The following is a 21,895-nucleotide window of genomic DNA, read 5'->3' as shown; positions in this document are numbered from 1 at the left end:
CTACTTTTCTCACAGAGCTGAAGGGTCAGCTTTGCCTTCTGCTGTTTCCACCTTCCCACAGGAAGGGGAGCATGAAAACGCCGGGGTGGCTGCTGCCCTTCGTGGTGTGATGGGGCACAAGACTGCATCAATCACAGTCACCGTCTGGGGCACAGAATTTGGGGGGGTTCTGAGGCCCCCTCTTCTCTCTTGTGCCCTCATCTTGGAGGCGAAGATGGGGAGAAGCCCAGGTTGGAGATTTTTGGTGGATGAGACCCCACTGATCTTTGGGAATAGGTCTCTAAATTCCCTCCTGTGTGTAGCTGGAGAAGGTACAATCCTGTAATTAGCTGTTATCCAAGGAGGACCGTAGGCAGGAGCAGAGGGAAGCACGGGGAAGGATAGTATAGGCAAAGAGGAAAGAAAGACTTAAGGAAGAGCTGTGATGAAGAGGCTAAATTGGGAAAGAAGAGTGTCACGGAGTCATCACGCCATCTGATTCAAAGCCCTTGGAAACCGAGGGGAGAATTTCCACTGTATTCAGTGAGGTTTGAATTGGACCGTAGCGAGAACAGTCTATTGCGTCAGTTGGAAACATTGCAAAATTGGGTACAGCGGAGGGAAAACCCAGTCCTCGAAACGGGCGGAAGGGAGCCCTCTGCAACCTGGAGAAGCCTTTAAGGGGTTGCAGGAGCTCTCCCCACTTGTCTGGGGCCAGCACGAGCCCTGGGTCCTGCCCGGGGCATCGCAGGGAGCTCGATGCTCGTGCAGGAACCGCTGTCGAGCTGGGGCAGGTAGGAAAAGAGGGAGGTGGGGATGATTCCCTGGTGCCGGGGGGGACAATAGGCGATGCTGCTCCCTGGTCTCTTCAGCTCTGCTCGTTGTCAAGGAAAAGCAGACGGGGATTTGGGCAGGGCTGCAGAGCGGGACCTCGGTCAGTGACGCTGTTCTGGGCACCGTGGCCGCTCTTGCAGCGCATCCAGTGCCAGCCGGCTTCCCTCTGGGTGGTGAATGTCACTGGGTGGTGAATGTCACCACACTATCTTAATCTGCCCTGCACATTCCCAGGAAGCTGGCCAGGTCTGGTGTAACTCGGGATGTCTTTGGGAGCCCTTTGCGTGCTGCTGTTCCTCCGTGCCTGTCGCAGCCGCTGTGCGGGGCCTGCGCTGCGACGGGTGTATGTACACCCAAAGCAGCGGCTGTGCACAGCGTCTCACAACCAGCACGACAGAATTCAAATGTTCCTGCTCTGCTCGTGTGGACGCAGCTTTCTCCTTTAGCAACTTTCAGGCTGCTGCTTGTGCTTTTCCTTCCTAATTCCTTATGGCAGCCAAATATGTCCCTGTCTGCCCATATATCTCTGCCTAATGTGAAGTATGGTTATAAGCCCCGGGAAACGCTCCCAGGAAAGTAGGTTGGGAGGCTGAAAATGTTCAGTGTCCAAATGCTCTTGATTTCAGAGGGGCTCTTTGGTGAGCAGCTCTTCCTTCCCTGGAAGGTGCAGGATCAGTGTGCTGCATCCTAGTGCTGTGGATGCACTGGCCTGTCTGCAGCACGAGTGGGTGCTCTCAGGAGGCTCCCTGGAGCATCCAGAGCCAGAGGGGATAACAGGGTCTGCTGGCAGCACGGGCAAGGGCAGTGATGGAGGCTGGAGACCCTGGCTCCATCCAGGGATTCACGTCGGGAGCAGCAGGGAACAGCACTGGGGACAAGCTATCTATAACTTAGCTCTGAGGTCCACCCAGGGGATGGGACTGGACACAGGTACAGCTAGGGCAGAGCTCAGGCGAGGGTGGACTCCTTAAATACAAGTGCTGGACCAGTGGGCAGAGGATGTGTGGGAGAGAGACCCTCATCCAGGGAGAGATTCGCCCGTCCTGGATGAGGCTGCTCTGGGTGATTCAGGCCTGTTAGGATACTCAGGAGCACTGCCACTATGAAAGGAACATGAATATCGTGTGAATTGTCTCTCTTGTCTAGTGATTGATCTGTGCTGTTAAACTCGTCCTCTTTTATTTTGTTTCCTCTTCAGCACCCCAAACCTGCCGATCAAGATGCCCAAGCCCAGCAAAGTGAACCAGGCGTTGGCAGGTAAGAATCCTTTTCTGCTTCATCTACTTTGTCCCTAGGGTTATGCAGTTAAGTGTTTTCCTTGTCTGAGGTAGGTACTTTCTATCTCTTTTCTTTTAGTTTTCAGAAAGAGTCTGAAATGTCTCTGAGGTCCCAAGTCTTTATGAATAGTGTTTAGTCCCAAGACAATTCATAAAGGTAGAGCGAGACTGTATTTGGGAGAGAAAGGGAAAATGAGACCTTACCAGCTGTTTTTGCTTAAGGCTTTGTGTTCGTGTCCAACTCTGGGTGAGGGTTTGATGCTAGTCAGAATCTGAGGCTCCAGGCCAATACCTTTCTAATCAAGCCTTGGGAAAACGGGACATGTTCTGATGTGTAATCAGTCTCTCTTCATGGCAGAGATAAGCAGAGGGTTCTTGCTGAATGGTCCCTTGAGAACATTTCTGAACTTGCAGTCTGTGGTTTAGAGATGGGTCACAAACTATCAGAAGTTGGCTCTGAAAATGAGTGGGTTTGAGATGTGGATTTCCATCTTCTCCTGTATGTGTAGGTGAGCAAGTAGCACAGGGAAGCATACGGATCTGGGTAAATATTAGTTGTTCACCCAGTGCCGCAATGAAGGAGGAAGGCTGCGCTGCGAGACGTGTGGAATTCTCTGACGTGACTTTATTCTGCAAGCTGGGGTGGTCCTGTAGGCTGAGAAATGGTTGGGCCACATTGCCTTAAGAAAAGGAAGAACCAGAAGGTGAGCCAGATGTTCTTTCCCATAGAAGCAGACATACGAGTTTCTTTTTATCATCAAAACCTATGAATCCTAAATGTGCCTGAGGAGAGGGTGTAGCAAAGACGAAAGGGACATTTTTCTGCAGTAATTTGCAGAGTAGATCTGCTCGTTACACGTGAAATGGCATGGCCTGGAAAATGACAACAGGCGCTTGCAGCTTCCAGGGGAAGCATTTCAGGTTTGAGTGCCAGAACCCATCAGGTGTTCGATGTGCTTTGTTTTAGCTAGCTCCAAACTCAAAAGATTCTAGTCTGGGGGGGCCTTAGGAGCCACCTAATAGCAAGTGGTAGCACCTGATAGCAAGTGTCCTCTCCCCAGCAAGAGTGACTGTGCCCTTGGTATCATACAGTGGTGATGCAGCACCCTGGATGCATGGAAAAAAACCCTGCAAATTTGCCTGGTCTGTTTGATCCTCACATGCTACATTTAGATGTAAAAGACTGCAGGAGCCCTCAGTAGAATTTACCACCATTTAATAAAATAACACGCAAGGGTTATGTTTGCAGTCATTTTTTTCAGAGAAGTCTGAATGTGAGTCTGCCCGTTCAAGTAGGAGCAGAGGAGAGATCTGGACAAGCTAATTAGCAAGTGAGAGGAAAATAAATGTCTGGGAATGTTTCTGGTGAAAAAGCAAGCAGTGGAGTTCTGAAATTTTACTGGAACTTTAATTGGCTGGGCCTTTAGGCACATCTCCTGCTCTGCTTCTAGCACCTCTTCTGGGACGTGTTATTTTCTTCATATTCAAAATCCTGCAGATGTTCTTTGATTTACTTACTGTTCAGATCACTCCATAACACTGAGCCCTTTCTGCTCCTCAGTCCCCATGGCATGGCCATTTCCTGCAGGATTTTAGTGCTGCTGGGGACCCAACGGCCTCTGTGATAACCCTGGAGGACAGGGATGTGCCTGGGGCCTCAAATGGGACCTGTGGTTTTGCAGGGGCTGGCTCACACCATGCAGTGCTCTGATGTCTTGGCTGGTATCTGGACCTCTGAGGGGGGTTAAAATGCATCTCTAACTGCTTTTAGCTATCTGAAAGCTACAAGTCTAACCTAGTGTTTGCATGTGCTGCCTCCCCAGCCAGTAAAGAGAAATCGGCCTCTTCATGCAGTAAAACAGAGCCAACCCATGGGTGCTGCTGCTCAGCATCAGGAAAACTTCCTCGAGTTTAGGGGATGAGCGAGGTGAGCCCAGCCTTGCTGCTCAGCGGGGGATCTGCGGGATTCTGCCTTGCTTTGCTAAGCAAAAATTAAAAATCAAAAAGCTAGAGATCGCTACGGCCTGAGATGCTTCTCAGCAGTTTTGATTCCAATTGGAAAGAGGGAAGATGAACCCCTTGAGTCTTGCGGGTTGTCTCTGGAAAGGCTGCAGATGCCCCTGGAAATAAAAGGTGGTGGCAAATGGGATCCCGCTGCTCTGAGCGGGGCTCACTTGTGCAGTCTGGACCTGGGGGCTCTCGGAGTGAGGAATTCCTAATGTTATCAGTCCCACGTGTTCTCAAAGCACAGCTTGGAATCCCAGAAAACACAACGTTGACTTTAAAACCCTGGTTATTGCAACAGAGAAAGTTTGAGAACGTTTTGTGTGTGTGTGTGTTTTTTGCTTACTTTTTGCTATATTAATGCTTCAAGGTGCAAACTTGTCTTTTAAACTTCTTTTCTTTCAGTCTTTGGTTAGGACTGTGAATTCCAGCATAGAGGCCTGTGAAGACAGTTGAGCCACGGTGCTGGTGATAAAAAATCAGCTGAACTAACATCTTTTTGGAATAATGTAGCTTCTGGGATGAACCAGGTGTCATAGGAAGTACCTTCCAATATTATCTTTTAAGATGAGGGCTGGAAATTAGGGTTTGTTTTAAGTGCTTCTCGTGCATGCGCTTCTAGAGCCGGGACACTCTGAAACGCACCAAACCTGATGATTTTGCTGGTGGATATAATCATACTAATTAACTCTGCTCTGTCTCCAGTACCTTATGTTATTTGACAGCAACCTCTGCCCTTTCCCTAATTTCTGTCATTTCTCCTCTATGCGATTCAATCCAAGACTGGAACCAAACACGTACTAATCTGTGCAAATATAACACACATACTAATCTGTGCAAATATAACAAAATCCAGGCAAATGTCAGTCAGGGCAGTGAATGGAGGGGCACGTTGGATGGGTGCACGAGCAAGGGGGTGGCTGACGCTCACTGCGTTAGGTCAGTGTGTTTTCCTTTTGCTCAACTCTGGCATGCCACAGGATATTGCAAAAGGGCCTTATTTACAGAGCAGGCTGAAAGAAAAGCTGCTGGATGTTGTCATAGCTGCAGCAAAAATAGTTCTAGCCCCAAGGAGCCGGTGACGTTGGTCTTCTGGCCACATAGATGCTTTGGGAGACGGAAGAGGTAGTTTTCTTTGTGTGTTTATTGCAGGCACTTGTACAAATATGTCTTAAGCAAAACACTCTTTGCAAGGCTTTCTGCGTTTGCCCTCCTTCATTCCTTGCTGGGAAGAAAGAGAGTGGTCGGTGGAAGGGTCGGGAATGTGTTTCAGATTCCTAGAGGTGGGCTAGCAATAACTCCTGCAATAATGCAAGGGCTGCCAAGGGGCTCTGCAAACTCGTACCTTGTTGCAGCTGGGCCTCATGTCTTCAATTATCCAAGTCCAGGGCCAAATTCAGGCTGTTCGTTGTGTGCGTCTCCCCAAAGCAGCAGTAGATAGAAGTGGAAAATGACCTTTACCTGGCCAGTGCGGAATTGCTATTGGGAGAACACCTGGGGTTGGATAGTTCTTCTGGTCCCACATATGGCCTGTGTTTTCTGTCTCTGTGGAAGCACAGATGCATTTGCAGCTCATAAAATGAAAGCAGGAAAATTCCCTAAAAAAAAAAAAGTGCTTTTTCTTTGAGATCATGCTAGCCAGTAATTTTGGGTATGTTATTCAAGGTATGGCTGTGCTAAAGGGCAACTGAACTAAGTGGAGATGCTATAGCTTATGTTTTCACTTGATCTAATTTTGAAGGAAACATATTTGTCCTCTGACTTTGGGAGTCTGTGAATGCAGTTGTTCAGCTCTTGCTTCTGTTGATTTTTGGTTCTCTTTTCTTTTTTAATGGGCTCTGCATGCTACCTTAGCAAGATTGTATTGATCTCCGCAACAGAGAGCATGAATTTTGCATTTGCCATCAGTCAGACGCGCAGTGGATGGTGATAATCTGTGTTAGCCTTTGGACTTCCTTTTCAAACGTCGGGGCTTAGCAATCAATGCGCTCACATTGCTTAGAAGCAACGGCTTGGGAGACCAGTTTACTGCTTCCTTTTCTGTCCTTTCTCTGAAGAGCTGCATGTTATAATCTTAGGGGGTCAGGTTCTAATAGCCTGAGATATTCCCTCTTTCCCGTGAAGAGATTCAGTATCTTGCCTGTTTCACAAGAATGTTGTTTTTTTAGGGCTCTGAATCAGCTGCTGTTCTGGCTAATCCCTCTGTTTTGGCCTTTAACCAGGTAAAAGGAGGAAATATCTGCCTGGATTGCACACAGGTGTCAGCTTTGGGGGCTGCAGCTGGGCTCTGGCTGCTCTGCTCTGCTCGTTCCCTTAGAAAGCAGGTAGATTTTGTTAGGGAATGTGTAAAAGCCATTGCTCTTTGGGGCTTTGGGCTTGCACTGGCGTACGGAGCACCCAACAGCCTTGCGGGCCTCACTTCAAGACATAAAGGAAGTCATTTTGATTGTGAAACTTCTGGATCTGCTTCCAGTTAGAGGCATAAAAGAGCTTATACCAGTTTCCCCTTCCTACCCTCATTGCCTTTTTCATCATTTTTAACACAGCTCCATTTTGACCGTGTTTCTGTGATGCCCATTGCCTTGGTGTCGGTCAGAGCAGCTGTTCACAGCGTGGGAAGGGGCTAACTTGTCCTTTGCTTTCTGGTGTTATTTTCCAAGGAGGAGGAGCATGGTTAGCTGGTAAACGATGCATTGGGCAGCCTGATCTGCTGGCAGAACCAGCTCTGCCGAAGGTTCTTGGGTAACCTTGGGCAAATTGCTTCATCTATCTGGGCCCCTTTCTTCGTCTTGTGAAATCCATTCCCCCAGACTCGGTCTGTCTGTAAATCTCTTCATGTCCTTAGATGAGAAGGCTCTTTAGTAAAAGCTCCTGGGGATAAAGCAAGGACTCAAAAAGCTGCTGGAATATTTACTGCACTTGGATCTTTGGGGAATAGGTGCAAAATGCAGGCAGGAGGGTATAGGAATAGTTCTGGCAGGGAAACATTTTACACAGACTTTGCGGAAGGGATGTGCAGTTCAACACGTGGGTTCTTCACTTGCTTTTCAGGTAGAAAATAGTCTTAGCACTTGCACACAAAGCTGGTTGATGTTTCCCAGAATAACTTGATTTTTCAGTCATTTTTGCCTTGCATGCACATGGTACCTTGTTTTATCCTGAAAGAGCATGTTTGTTTTTATACCCTCCTTTCCCAACCAACTTGAAAAATAAAACCTTTAAATATCTCAGCTTTGCTCTTGAGCTTCTGTGCAGGGATTTGGGGATGCTGGCAAAAAATTCCCTAATATAAGGACCTGGTTTGGCCTGGGCTACTGTAAGCAGTAGCTTTTGAGGAAATGCTGCTTTTTAGGTCATCTGCCAGTCTGCATTTATGAGCATTTTTTAAATGCTGGTGGTAGCTGTGGCAGGCGGGAATTTGCTTCTTGGGAAAGCTTGGGCAGGTGTTTTGTTGAGCTTTGCTTTTGAATAAAGCGGCGAGTTACCTTAGAAATGTTACGGCTCGTAACTGGCCTGGGTTTCCTGGGCAAACATCGTATTAAATCAGCGTGATGAGTCCTGTAGCTCTCTGTGTGCCAATTTTACCTTCAGGGAATCGCTGTCCTTTTTAATGATTCATTAGTTTGAACAATGAACGTGCAACGAGTGCAGCTGCTCTTGTTGGATCGGCGTGGGGGAGGACGAGGAGGCCCGGGCTTAAATTGCACTGGGGGCTAGGGAGAAGCTGGGTGCTCGGGAAGGGGCTGTGCTGGAGAGAAGGAAGCTGCCGTCCCGGATCCAACTGCTCCCGTTTGGCAGGGGCCACGTGGAGCAGCTCCAAGCCAGGAGCAGCCCAGGATTAAAAAGAGCAGTAAAAGGACAGTAGTAAAGAGAGGAAGGCCCGTTCGGTGCTAGCAGGGTGTTCCTTCAGGGTGACACCTTCGAAACGCTTTGTTTTATAGGGGAGCAGCTGAGTGGGGCTGTTGGAGGATCCAGTCGAAGCAGCCGGTGTCCCAGGGGCCGTGCTGCTTGTGGGGCTCCTGTGGACTGGAGGGATCTGCCCCGTAGCAGAGCTGCAGTGCCCCGGGGCTGGGGCGAGGGGCACGTCCTGCTCAAATGCTGCCCCCGAGGGTCCTGCCCAGCTCCCCTGCTCTACACTGCTGTCTGAGCTCCTCCTCGCGAGGCCTCCGCGCCCGTCCTCGTGCCCACCCGCTGCCTCTCGGATGTTTCACCTTCTCTGAACCACGGGCTTGGGTTTTGTTTTATCTTTTAAATTTTCTTTGAAAGATTAAAGGGGTTTTTTTCCTTTTTTTCTTTTTTTGATTTAATGAATGTGTTTCCCCGTTGTTTCCTTCCCGCATGTCCGTGTCGTACCCGCTGTAGGCATGACGGCTATGCTGATGTCAGCCGCTGGACTCCCCGTGCACCTCACCCGTGTGCCGCAAGCTGCCAGCACCCATAAAGCCTCTAAAAAACACAGCTCAGTTAAGGAGGGGAGGAAAGTGTCCAAGAAAGGTAGTTCCTGCTCAAACTGGTATTTGCTTCCATCTTCTCTTTATCTCTCTGCACTTGTTCTGCCTCCCTCCTTTCCTCCTGTTTCTCCCCCAACCCTTTTGGCTCTTCTGGTTTGACTGATGGTCATCCCATAATGGGGACGTTTCTCTGGTCTGCGTGGTCTCTGACCGGCTGAGAAATAAGATGATAAAATAGACCCTGCGCTACAAGTTCTGCTCGTGTCCATCAGTCTTTAAGGCTGGAGCAGCCCAGCAGTTCTCTGTGCAGGTCAGAGGCCTCTGCAGTCTCCCCCATGGTCCCTCTACACCCTTTGGGGGAGCCCTGGAGATCTGTGTGCCAGGACCTTCCCTAATTCTTTCTTTGGGAAGTCTGGGAGCTGAGAGACCTTGGTGGAAAGTATTCATCCGTGTATTCATCCAAGAGGAGTGCTCATGAGCCATGCTTGTCCTAACCGTGGGAGCCGTGGGATAAGGAGGATCTTTTGGACGAGCAGATTTCTGAGTTATTCAGGAATTTCACGGTCAAGTTATATTGCGGTTTATTTCTCTGATCTGTGTAGAGCACAAGGCCGCTGAGCAGAGGCCTCGCTGGTCATGGAGGGCCGGGAAGGGCCCTGCTCCCTCGGCCTGGGCGCCGGGAAGGGCCCTGCTCCCTCAGCCTGGGCACCGGGAAGGGCCCTGCTCCCTCAGCCTGGGCAACTGGGGCTGTTGATTCTGGCAGGGTGTATGTGAATGTGCCTGGTGACGCTGTACGTGTCGCCTGTCAGCCCGGGCACGGGGGGCCAGCCGTGGCTGACGTCTGCCACCAAAGCTGGGACGCTTCTCCTGCGGTTAAGAGGAGGAAGAGGCCGTTGGCTTCAGGTCCCTGCGCAAGGGAGGCGTTCAGCACGGAGGTAGCCGTGTGAGGAGAAACAGGGAGGAGGCAGCTGCTGTTTTGGGGGAGAATGTCGCAGAATCCCTCCCCTTGGAGGCTGTGCTTGCAGTGAGGAGCCGTGTGGGTCAGGGCTTGGCAGTGGGGTGGGCTCAGAACTTGCGTGAAGGGGGTTTGCAGGAAAACAGACAGTAAGTATGCAGGGAGGTGGCTCAGGGAATGGTCTGCGGAAGGAATTGCGGGGAGGAGATGACGGCAAGAACGGGAGCGAGTGCTCAAGTGTGCAGTAGGATGTGAGAGGGGAGGAGGAGCAGAGCAGGGGCGGCAGGAGAAGCAGCCGAGAGCAGGAGGAGCAAAGGAAAACACGAGGGGAAGGCGACAACCCGCGTGGGCGGCAGAGGGGCCGGAGGAGGAGCTGGGGCAGAGCCGCTGGCGAGCGGCACCTCCAGCCTGCGCCTCGGCTTAGCTCCCTGCGCGCCTCGGCTTAGCTCCCGCCACACAGCAGCACCCATAGGTGCGCGGGGAGAGCTCCTGCTCCAGGGCGGCCCCTGGGGCTGCCCCGGGGTTGGGGCCTGCTGGGGCTGGGACCCTTCCTGCGGCACGCTCCGGCGAAGGGGTACGGGCTCTGGATTCGGCCCTGCCCTGCTGTAGCCAAGGAGGTGTCGCCGCCTCTGCTGGTTCCAGCGCTGAGCCGTGAGCAGGGGCTGCGTTTCGCTGAGATTTGTTAAGATCCACCCACGTACTTTAGATAGTGGGATGGGCAGCCCCGAGGAGCGCTGTGCGTCCCACTCCCCGGGTGAAGAGGGTGCTCGGGATTCCTAGAAACGAGCCCTGTTTGCACAGCTCCTGCCTTAGAGAGGCTGTTCTGCGGCACGGGCAGCGCGCCTGGCTTCTGGCCACGCTGTTTGTCTCCCTGCAGAGCCGCTAGCTGTAAGCAGCAGAGAGGAGCTGTTCTGTGCTCCGTTGTTGTGCCCCATTCCCCTCGCTGCAGTGCCCATCCCGTGGGCAGGTCCCACAGCCCCGCGCGTTTCGAGTAAACGCGGGAATTGAAGGATGAGCGTGCGCAGGCCGGCCCGCTGAGGTGCTCGGGGAGAGCTGCAGGAACCGCAGGAATGGCTGCGTCGCGTTAATGAGCGACGCTCGTTAGCGAGGGCCCGTCACTGGCGCTGCAGGGCGCCCCGGGGCGGCTGCAGGTCTCGGGGCCGCCCTGGGCGCGGAGGAGCCGCTGGGCTCCGCAAGCGGCGACGGCTGCGTCGCGTTTCTGGAGGGAAGGAGGGAGGTTTTCAGCTTCCCTCGCAGGAAGCGGAGGCTGCAGCGACGGAGCTTCCCGGCTTTCCAGGGCCTTCAGGAGGAGCGAAGGGAGGCCGCGTCTCTCGCGGGCTCTAGTTATCCCGTGGCACGGCTGCTCCGACGCGGAGGCTCCTCCTCTCCGGGCGCGTGCGGAGCGCGGCGGCCACAAAGGCGGCGGAAACGGGTGCGCGTGGCCTTTCCTCACCGGATCCCCTTGGATCGCTCCTCATGCATCCGCTCCGGCACGGCTTTGGGTGTGCGCTGGCCGCCTCGCTGCCCGCAGGAAGGGTGGGATGGAGGAGGCCCTCGGAGAACAGGGCAGCTCGCTGTCTGGTGTGGGACCATCGCCATAAAGGAGCCGGGCCGGGGGGTGGATGGGGAAGCCCTGTGTCACAAGCAGACCTGCACAATTGCTAATGGTGAAGAAATGTGTTTCTAATGCTACGCCTCCCCTCACCGTCCTGATGTTGGGCAGCGCTCTTGGGAGTTGAGACCAGTAGACCCAGCCCTATCCCAGACCCAAGTCCAGGAAATGAAGGGAGAGCTCATGGGAGATAGGTGACTGTCATCAACTGGAAGCAGCCTGTGTCTGGCCTACATAGGGGATGGAAAGAAGACTCTGCTGTTATCCATATGGATCGCTTTGGGATGCAGAAGGAGGGATGTTGCTCCTGCAAGCATTTGGTTGCTGAGCAGGGATTCAAAGCGCATCTGTTAAATGTTACCCATGGAAAGCCCTTGCTTCAGCAGACAGTTTATTAACTGCAGGGAGGAAGGGGAAGCATTAAGAAAAATCGTTATCCCTCTCTTTGTAAATGTAAGAATGGTAAACATTCCTTCACATCCCAGATAAATCAATAGCGCAGCATTAGGCTAGCTGGTGATGAACAACATTGGCTGGTTCTGCTAGTGCATTTTCGTTCCAGTATGGAATCCTGAGGACTGTAGGGAATGACCAGGCTTTGATGATCCCAAGGGATCGATAAAACAAAGCAAATCTGGAAGCAAATACTTTGTAGAGTAAATGGTCCAAGAAGGAAGGGATTTGTGCACTAAGCGATGTGTGGGTCGAGCTCTGCTGGGTGCTCTGTGGGCTCAGCCACCCTGAAACCAAGGCCTCAGTGTCAAAAGACTTTATGGGGACTGGACATTCAAGCACTTGCAGCTGGGGAAGGATTTTCTTAAAGTATCTGGGCTCCCTTACTCTTTCTCCAGGCAGCCTTGATGGAACTACATGCGCCAGGGCATTATAGCAGCAAAGTGATAGGAGCAGGGCATTTCTTATCTCCAGGGAGTTTCCTGGGACAGACTGAGGGTTGCATCCTCTTCTTCTGCCCATCTGGTTGCTAATCCCAGGTGGTGAGATGGTGTAAAACCATTTGCTTTCCTCAGAATCCCTGCTGGATTCTGCTGGAATTCAAACTCTGCTGGAAGGTTGTCCTCCCTCTTACCAGCTCTGCCCTGGGGTTTTTGCTGCTTCTTTTTCATCTCGGTTGAAGGAGCATGGCCAGTTCTTGGGCAAGGCATCTCTCTGTTTTTCTGTGTGCTGTAGAGGAAGGAAGGACAAGAGCAGGAGTTCTGCACAGCAGAGGCTGCAAGCAAGGAAAGTCCTGCACTACGTGATCAAGGTGAATTTCTTCAAAGGCACTCAGATTTGATGTGCAGACGGGAAGAGGTGATCTGGACTGTTCTACCAAGCAGCAGGCTGGTGTCTGCGTGCACCATCTGCTGGTGTTCCTCGTCTTCAGCCACTTGATCCGTGCATCTTTCTGGCATTGCCTTCTCCAGCCAGAAGAGGCAAAAATGAAGATCATTTCAAAGAGAGGCACCTGGAGAAAAACACTCGGAAGGAGGAGCAGGCAGCATGGGATCCTCAGGAGCTGGAACATCACGGTGATAGGGTTTTCATGGAAGCAGATGCAGGTAGAATGGATAACATCTAACCTGCTCGCAGAGTGCTCAAAACCTGCAGAGCAGAGGGAGCTGAAGCCCCATCTTCCCCATGGGGGAATGTGCTTGTATGAGTGAAGGACTCCGTGGTTACAGACTGGAGCCCAGCTCCAACTGCCACATGGGCAAGTGCCACCCCAGTGTTTCCCAGTCCCCAGCCTGGAGTGGGGTCACCCCCGAGCACTGGGAGGGCTGCAGGCCCAGTGAGCACTGAGCTGAGACGGTTCAGACATATGCCCTCGGACTCATTCCTGGCTGCAACTTCTTCCCACATTGCCCACGAGCAAGGTCCCAGCAGGGAGATTCCTGGATTTGTTTCTCTCCTGTGGAAAAGACAAGCCAAGGAAGAAGTTTTCCATGTGAGGCTGGCGATAAGGGCTTGAGGCAGCTCCTTGCTCTGCTGAGCTCTTAGCCTGAGAGCCGGAAGGCCGGGCTTTTCCCAGCACTTTGGCTCCTTTTCCCCACCCTTCTTGTGGCAGCTCAAGTGCACTCCCAAGGGACTTTGGCATGCTGTGCGATGGAAAGGATCTGCTGCTAAGTGCCTGTGTTTGGCTGCTTGTTAATGCTTACTTTATTCTGTTGACTTCTTCCAGGCTAAGGGTCTGTGAAGGGCCAGGTGGGTGATCCTCAGAGGCCAACTATGCCTGAAATGTCTGGAGTGGCTCCTCCTGCCCCAGGGAAGGGACCTGAGCCTGCCGCCTCTTTGTCCTTTTAGTGGCAGCGTCACCCGTGACGTGTGACCTATTCTCCCCTTCTGCTTCACCATGTTGGCCTCTACTGTGAAAAATAACTAGCCAAAAAATGGCACATACCCATTCCTCCTGGTGAGAGGAACTGCTCTTTTGGGGTGATGAAGAGCTTTAAGTAGTGCTGGCTCTGGTGTGGCTGCCTCTTCCCGCAGATTGGCTTACTCAGCTGCAGAGACAACTCTTGTGAACCCTCCGTCTTTCCCCAAAGCATCAAAGGTGACTGGGAGGGCTGAGCACATGTGAGGTGCAAGTACCCCAAGCCAAATGGCCAACCCTTGCACATGACGATGCTGCATGAAGAGCCCCGGTGCTCTCCTGCCTGGGATCACAGCTGCTAAAAGCACCTTTCTCTATTAAAGCACAGTTGGTTCATGTCCTGCAGTGCTTAGAAACGTCCAAGCTCATTATTTGGATGTCTGTCACATCCTCCTGAGGCCCGAGGGTGTTGGGCGTTGAGGCTCCTGAGCTGCCCAGCCTTTGTTAGTACTTCCCTTGCTCCCAGAGCAGCTCCAGCAGCTGGAATAAAGAGGTTGGAGAAGGAAGAACTGCGCCTTACCTGAACTGTCTGTCACAACACTGCTTTTCTCCATCTCTCCCAGAAGCAGGTTTGGGGCAGAGCAGGAAGGGCAAGCAAGGAATCCGTGTAGTCAAGTGGCAGGTTTCTGCTTTGCCTCCTGCCATGCGGAGTCCTAATGCTGCATGTGCAAATGTTTCCTCTTGTAGGCTGGTGGAGGAGCCTGGCAGCCTCTGTGATGGGCCTGACAACGGGTAAGGAGCTGCTCTTCTCTCATGCAGGTCTTAGGGAGTAGCCCTGCTTGCAGCAGAAGTTGCTGGGAGTTGAGTCTACATCTAATGTCTTCACCAGCAATGGGCTCAGGATACTGTGTGTTTGCTGCTTGGTCCTTACTCTGGCTCCCATGTTGCTTTAGAGGGCATGGGGCATCTGAGAGATCTGCTGTTGCCTTGCAGAACCTTCATCTCATGTCTGTCTCGGGGGATACCTACCTTCAAGAGGGGCTGTTTCGGGGTGGGACATCGGGCCTGGATGGCTGCACTGGAGTCTGCTTGGGTGAGAGGGGAGCAGGGATTACATTTATGAAGTGCAAGGTTGTCTGGGAGCTGTTCTGCAGACAGGACACCGCTACAAAGCTGGTTTGTTTTCAATTGCTTGTGACTTGTGCTGCATCTTGCTGAACTTGAGTGTGTGAAAAGCTCACAAGAAGAGCTGCTGGTTCTTGTTAAGGATGCAAGCCTGCTTCTGAGGCCTGAAGCTTAGTGTTCTGCTGGGTTTCTATTTGTCAGGTGTCAACGACTGGGTTTGCCCTGAAGTGCAAGGGTCCCGTGTCCCGTGCAGTGTGGGAATGCCGCCTTCAGAAGTTGTAATTGTCTCTTCCCCACTAAGACTGTAACGTCTCTGGGTTGAGTTTGATTGCAGCTGATTTCTCGTGTGTGCAAAGAAAATCAAATCAAGAAAAAAAAATTAAAATTAAAAAAAAAAAATCAAAATCAATGCCATCCCTTGGGGTATGTGGGTGAAAAATTGGAGCCCAGCAACTACAGGTGGGCTCCGGGGGTCCTGCTCAGGGGTAACGATGGACCGTTGTGCAGCAGCTCCTGCCCTCCCAAAGGGAACAGGATGAGCAGGGCCCGGGCGCTGGGCGCTCTGGCCCGTGTCCCTCGCAGGGTCACTGCTGGCAGCAGAGCATTTGCAGGGCTTGTGTAGATCCATTGGAGCAGCTGCTTCAGCAGAGACCTTTCCTCTCCCTCTAAACCTGACCTTTCTCCTTGGCATCCTGGCCGGTTACTTGCTCTTCTCCGCTTCTCTTTAGCATCACCCTCACAGCCCGTCATGTTTCATGGTGTGTCTGATTTCCTTCTGTCTCTTTTTCTCATCTCTCTCCTTGTGCAGCAACACCAACTGAGCCAGAAGCGGTGGTGAGGAGATACCTGGAAGAGCTGAAGGGTGTTCCTGCTGATGAGGTAAGAGGGGCAGGAGGAATGGAGGATGATAAAGCAAGTCTGGCTGGGCCAGAGCTCTTTGTTGTGGTATTGTGAAAATTGTGGTGGTCCCTGAAGACTCTCCTTCCATGGCCATCCTGTAGTAGTAGATCCCACTACTTGTAATGGCCTCCTTGATGCTAGGTGGAGAGACCTCACAGTTGACTGAAACCCACACGTGGTAACTGGGGATGGGGCCTCATTCAGATGCTCTGATGTGCACGCTGTGCTCTCCACATTTGGAGAGATGCCCACATGGGTGCCCTTAAGTGGTGACCCAGGGCCCTCACTTTGGGAGTGCAAGAGTGGGAGTGTGCACTGAAGAAGCAGAGGCTGCCCTGGTTTTAGACTCAAAGGATCTCTCAAGTGAGTGTGATATTGGTCTAGGTAAATACACTTGAACCATCACCTTCCTTCTGGCAAATGGAGCAAGCTGGGACCCAGCTGAGTCAATTGCTTAAGAAGGTGACTAGCTGAGAGCTGGAGTAGCTACTTTGTTGAGGAGCAGGACATAAACATGCTCAGTTCCCTGCTTGTTCCTTCTACCTGGCAGCTCCTGCCCTGTGCTGTCCAGGAGGCAGTGGAGTGGGGTGGTACCAGCCAGGTGAGGAGACCTGTCTCTGCTCTTAAACCTCAGAAGGGAGGATTAAAATTGAAGGCAGATCTTCCTAAAATGCCTCCCTGATTGCTCTCTTGGTGAGTCAGTATGATCAGCTTGGTGTCCTCAGTACATGGTGATTTTGTGCTTGCTGTCTCGGACTCTAGGACTGTATGATCTGCATGGAGAAGCTGGCCTCCCCCTCGGGTTACGGGGACACGTGCGAGTGCAGCACGATCAAGCCGGAGATGGTCGGTCGCCTGACAAACTGCCAGCACTGCTTCCACATGCTCTGCGTGCTGGCCATGTACTGCAACGGAAACAAGGTGCCAGAGCAACCCGTCCCCACGGGCCCAGTGCCTCTCTCGAGGTCTGACACCCGCTTCTCTCCCCTCACAGGACGGGAGTTTACAGTGCCCCTCTTGTAAAACCATCTATGGAGAGAAAACGGGGACTCAGCCCAAAGGAAAGATGGAGGTTTCCACCTTTCCCCAGTCCCTTCCCGGCCACAAGGACTGTGGGACAATCCAGATTGTGTATCACATCAGCAGAGGCATTCAGGTGAGCACAAGGCCCCCTTGTCAGACAGCCTGGCAGCGGGGAGCTGTGTGGGCCTCCCGGAGCAGTACCAGGAACCGTGTTTTGCCTCTGCTTCTCACCAGCCTTTTGCCTACGTTAAAAACTGCCTGTCTGGAGCAGGGAGGAGACCCCACCAGTGCTCACAGGATCAGGGAGATTCTAGCATCTTATTTTACACCCCACAACTAAGTTTTGGGTGGGTGCAGTGACCTGAAAGTCTGGTGGCTGGCAGTCTGTTTTGGGGACATCCTTAGACCATGTAGTACAGCCTCTAAAGAGCTCACATTATTGAAGCCTGAAGCTCCTCATGAAGGGCTTATGATGTTAGCGTGTCCCATAGGAACAAGTCAAGTACCTTGGGCTCATAATCAGCAATACATTGCTCCTTTTGGATGGAAGAGCTGGTCCGAGATGGTCCTATCCTAAATCCTGCTGCTGATTCTAGCTCTTATAACTGAAGAACTGTGCAACCCACACGGAGGTGGAAGTGTCCAAACACACTGTGTCCTTTATCTGTCGCAGGGTCCTGAGCACCCCAACCCTGGGATGCCTTACACAGCAAGAGGCTTTCCTCGCTACTGCTATCTGCCAGACAACGAAAAGGGCAGGAAGGTAAGGCTGCACCCTGGCGACCCGACTGCTCCATGGCACTCGTGTCCCCAGGCATCATGGCAGGCATCTCTTGGCTTTGCAAGATAGAGCTGTTTTATGAAAGCTGCTCCTGTGATGCTAATGAGGCTATTTTTACCAGTTGTCTATGTTGTTACTGCTTAGATGTCTTTATAACCTTTCTGGCTCTGAAAGTTTTGTTGTTTTTCTTCACAATTCTGCTTCATCCCTTTGCTAAACAAAAGCCTGCCTTGTTTTTTTGACCAAACACTCCTGGCTCGTTTTGAGCTGTGCTATTACAGGAGTTTCTCTTAGAACCACTGAACTTGGCGAGGGGGGAAAAAATATATCTGCACCCTATTCCCATCCCCATTTCCTGTGGGTGAATGTGTTTGTCTCAACTTGTGCCAGTATTTTGCTCGTCCTTGCAAGACTGGCTTGTGGGGAAGATTAATTGATCTTCCCATCAGGGGCACCACACAGAAAAACAGGAGATGAAGGAGTTCCTTCTAATGCTGGTATCTTTCGTTTCTTGCTGCAACTGCAAGGGAGTAGTTATTAAGCTTCTGGCAAGCAACTGCATCCATATCTCACCTGGATATTTCCCTGGAAAAGGGCCATGGAGTTGTCTATTTCCACAGCCAGGCAAGAAGGGGCTGCTCATCTGTCCATGACTCAAATCTAGCTGCAGGAGACCAGCTTTGATTTTCCCTTCCTCCATCTCCAGGTCCTGGAGCTCCTAAAGGTGGCCTGGAGGAGACGCTTGATTTTCACAGTGGGCACCTCCAGCACCACAGGCGAGAGCAACACAGTAGTGTGGAACGAGATCCACCACAAGACCGAGATGGACACGAACCTGAGTGGCCACGGCTACCCCGACCCCAACTACCTGGACAATGTGCTGGCAGAGCTGGCCGCGCAGGGCGTCACCGAGGACTGCCTGAGACCGTGAGCCGCGTGGGGCCGCCGGGCCGTGCACCTCCCCAGGGCCCCTGCTTTGGAGGCCCCTCTTGTGCACTTATTCCTGTTGCCTTAAGTTCCTGCGTGCGAGCGCCTGTCACGCTGAGCAATAACACTGACGTGGGAGCTCTGTACAGTCTCTTTTTCTGGAGGGAAGGCTCCTTTCGTAGAACGTGGACTCGTGTCCCCAGGTAGGGCCGGCGGCCACAGCCAGGACAGGCTGGGAGAGTTGCTGTGAGGTGACAGATCCCCCTTGTGAAGGCAGGACCCTCACCCTGGTAATGTCGGGGACAGGAGTGGGGAGAGAAGGGAAGGTCTCGCTCCTGCTAGGGCATTTGAAAGGCAGGTGAAGGCCTCCCTTCTGCATCATGTCGCAGCGCTCGGTCTCCGAGCTGGCTCTTACAGTGAAGCCTCCTCCCTCCTGCCCCTGTAGCTGTTACTTCTCTCTCTGCTTGGTCGTAATAAACACTGCATTGTCATGGAGAATCTGCTTTGCCTTCAAACTGCCTGATGGCTTTAGGGTGTCTCCCGTCCTGCGCCCTCGTTGAGGGAGCAGCCTGCTCGGCCGAGCTGGGGCCCCTGCAGCCAGCCAGGAGAAAGGAGGGAAAGCTCAGCTCTGCTTGAGGAACAGGGGACTCTTATTTGGGACCAGTCCCCCTCCCTGGGCTCTTGGGCCACGGGCTGTCCATGTTTTCAGCCACTTTTCTCGGGGCTCTCCTGGGGCTCTCCCACTGGGGCTGGGCAGTGAGTCAGAAAGCAAAGGCGCGGTTGCTCCGTCGCCTCCCGCGGTTGCTCCGTCGCCTCCCGCGGTTGCTCCGTCGCCTCCCGCGGTTGCCCATCTCAGCAGCACTTGGGGCAGGGCCCCTGCCCGGCCTTGGCTCTGCCCTGACCCTTCTCAGCTGCCCCTTGGCTCGGTGGAGGTTGGGGCCCAGGGTCAGGAGCTGGCACTACCTCTGGGCAGCCACAACCTCTGCCCCTGCTGTGAACCACGGCTCCTATCGCTGCTCCCATCGCCCTGAACTGCTTGTGGTGAGGCCTGCTCCTAAAATACAGCTCGTTTTCCCCCATATCGTAAGTGCACGGAGGGTTTTGGGCACCTCATGCGGCGGCTGCTGGCAGGGCTGCGCGTGGCGCCGCGGCGCTGGTGCCACCAGGCGGTGACAGGGCCCTTTGCTGCACTTTGCAGCGCCGCGGCGCGTGGCGGCGAGCAGAGCGGGAGGCTGCTCGGCAGGAGCACCGTCCTGCACAGCCCCGAGGCCCAGGGGAAGGGGGATCGCTCTGTTCCCGCTCCCCTGGGGGCCGGGGGCTTTGCAGGACTCCTCCCGGTCCCCGCGTCCCCTGCAGGCCACAGAATCACAGAATATTCAAGGTGGGAAGGGACCTCTACAGATCATCTAGTCCAACCTTCCTGCTCAAGCAGGCACACCTACAGCATGTGGCACAGGGTGGCATCCAGGCGGGTTTTGAAGACCTCCAGAGTAGGAGACTCCACAACCTCCCTGGGCAGCCTGTTCCACTGCTCTGTCACCCTAACAGTAAAGAAGTTGCTCCTCACCTGGAGACGGAACTTCTTGTGCTTCAGCTTGTGGCCATTACCCCTCGTCCTATCGCTGGCCACCAGTGAGAACAGCCTGTCCCCTTCCTCCCTGCATTCTCCCTTCCTGAACTTATACATATTAATCATATCCCCTCTGAGCCGTCTCTTCTCCAGAGAAAACAGGCCCAGCTCACTCAGCCTCTCCTCCTACAAGAGATGTTCCATTCCCTTCATCATCCTGGTTCTTCTCTGGACCCTCTCGAGAAGCTCCACATCCCTCTTATACTGGGGAGCCCAGAAGTGCCCACAGTGCTCCAGGTGCAGCCTCACCAGAGCTGAGGTCCCCGCAGCTCTGCCCACAGCTTCCTTGGCACAACCGCGTCCCCGGTGCCTTCCCCAGCCACTCTGAGACACAGCCTTGGGTCGGGGCTGCCAGCCTGGAGGCCGTGCCGGACTGTACCCTGTGCCACCAACGCGAGGGGCAGATTCTGCCTTCGGGCACCAGTGAAATAAGAAGGGTTTTATTTTTCAGAGCTACCGCAAGCGGGGGACAGTTTTCCCCTTGCTCTTGCTGCCTCCTCCTGCTGCCACCTCTCCAGCCTAACCGCGGGGCGGGCGGGAGAGAGAAACCCGCAGCCACGCAGCCGCGCGCGGAGCTGCCGCGCCGAGGGGAGCTCGGGGCGCAGCCGGGGCGCGGGGTTTGCACACGCCGCCGTCTGCTCGGCTCCCACCCTGCTTGCGCAACAGAGCCCTGTCTGGCTTAAGCCTCGGCTTTCGGCACCCAGATCACGTTTCCCCAGCAAACAAAACACGGGATTGAAGAGCAAATTGGGCAGGGTTCACCTGGCCTCGTGCTGAGCGAGACTTCCCGGGCCCGGTGCTTTTTGGTGCGTGAATCACGGGGAGCCTCCCTGTGCCGGGAGCTCGTCACGAGCGGCAGGGCCGGGCCCTGGGAGCCAGGGTGCCCCTGTGGCAGTGGGTGCTGCAGGGAGGAGCCGCCGGGGCCACCTCCCCTCGCCTGGGGCTGGGGGGGGACGCAGGGCGCTGGCACGAGCGCAATGCTGCCGTGCTGCTCGTGCTGCTCGGAGCCCGAGGGAAGGGAGGGCTGAGCGAGCGCTCGCGATGCCGCCGGACGGGTCTGCAGCCTGCGTCATCCTGCCGACCCCCTCCGTCCTGGCTGCTTCCCGCAGCTCTCCCTGGCTCCCGCTTGCCCAAGGGCCATGCAGGGCCACCAGGTGCTGCAGCCGGAGGGAGGCTGGAGCAGGCAGGGCAGGCGCCGGGAGCCTCGTGGTGCCCGTGCGGGCAGGGTGCTGGGGGTACTGGAGTGTTGGGGGTGTGAGGGTGCTGGGGTACAGGTTGCTGGGGTGTTGGGGGTGTGAGGGTGCTGGGGGCGCCCGCCCTGGCTGCTCGGGGACAGGCCAGAGCTGCGTCCCCGTCGCCGGGCGCTCCCTGGGCAGCGCCAGCTCCCAGCCCCATGGGCACCTGGAGTGCTCGGCGGCCTCCTGCGCTATCCAGGCACAGGCTTCACGTCACAGGAGCTGCTTCCCGCTGTGGAGCTGCCACCCATTCCGTCCCAGCGATTCTGCAGGGAGACGGGTGGTTATTGGGTGCAGCCACCTGCGCCCCGCGTTGGTGGGAGATCAGCACTGGGGTGACGATGGCAGGGAGAGGACGGGCTGCCCCCAAGCAGTGCGAGGGGCCGATGCCTGCGGGAGGAACGGGCTCGAAGCTGCCCATGGAGAAAGGCTGTGGTCTCGGCGGGTCCGTCCCTGCCAGGGCTGCTGCCCTGCACGACCAAGGGGACGCGGCGGGGACACAGGAGATGCGGTTGGCAGTGCCAGCTGCCCACAGAGCATTTCCTGCAGTGCTGAGTTGCTTGGAGCAAGCGGGGTTGTTGGGAGCTGAGCCCGGAGCCCCCAGCTCTGCTGGCCCTGGTAGCTGGTGGTGGTGGCTGATGCGGCGGGTGCCCCCGGTGCTGCCGTCCTGCATCACCCACCCCGTGCTGTACCCGCCGGGCACACGTGGCAGGGCCTCGGAGCGGGGCCCGCGCTGGCCCCTCATCACTTGCCCCGCACCCAGGCTCCCCAGTTCGCCACGAACTCCCCGTTGACCTCGTGGTGCCGCCGAGCGGCCTGTGGGCGCCGGGCTGGCGGGACAGGGGACCGCG

General features: G+C 54.3%; 1 protein-coding gene across 3 annotated transcripts in view; it reads left to right on the top strand.

The window, feature by feature from the left end:
- DTX2 (deltex E3 ubiquitin ligase 2) overlaps nucleotides 1-18,489 on the top strand; it is a 34,851-nt gene extending 16,362 nt beyond the window's left edge. For 2 of the 3 annotated variants that reach the window (XM_026050223.1, XM_026050225.1), the window contains 7 exons: nucleotides 2,012-2,070; nucleotides 8,457-8,588; nucleotides 15,357-15,427; nucleotides 16,211-16,369; nucleotides 16,443-16,604; nucleotides 17,145-17,234; nucleotides 17,959-18,489. In XM_026050223.1, the coding sequence (XP_025906008.1) occupies nucleotides 2,012-2,070; nucleotides 8,457-8,588; nucleotides 15,357-15,427; nucleotides 16,211-16,369; nucleotides 16,443-16,604; nucleotides 17,145-17,234; nucleotides 17,959-18,183 (898 nt within the window). In that variant the 3' untranslated portion in view covers nucleotides 18,184-18,489. The remainder of the gene's footprint in view (nucleotides 1-2,011; nucleotides 2,071-8,456; nucleotides 8,589-15,356; nucleotides 15,428-16,210; nucleotides 16,370-16,442; nucleotides 16,605-17,144; nucleotides 17,235-17,958) is intronic. The other variant, XM_026050226.1, reaches the window with a different exon arrangement.
- Nucleotides 18,490-21,895: the final 3,406 nt, after the last annotated feature.

Source organism: Nothoprocta perdicaria, unplaced genomic scaffold, assembly GCF_003342845.1.
Source record: "Nothoprocta perdicaria isolate Ctin4 unplaced genomic scaffold, notPer1 scaffold_66, whole genome shotgun sequence".
Classification (NCBI taxonomy): domain Eukaryota; kingdom Metazoa; phylum Chordata; class Aves; order Tinamiformes; family Tinamidae; genus Nothoprocta; species Nothoprocta perdicaria.
Note: the sequence above shows the minus strand (reverse complement) of the source record. Positions and strands in the feature narration are given on the sequence as shown.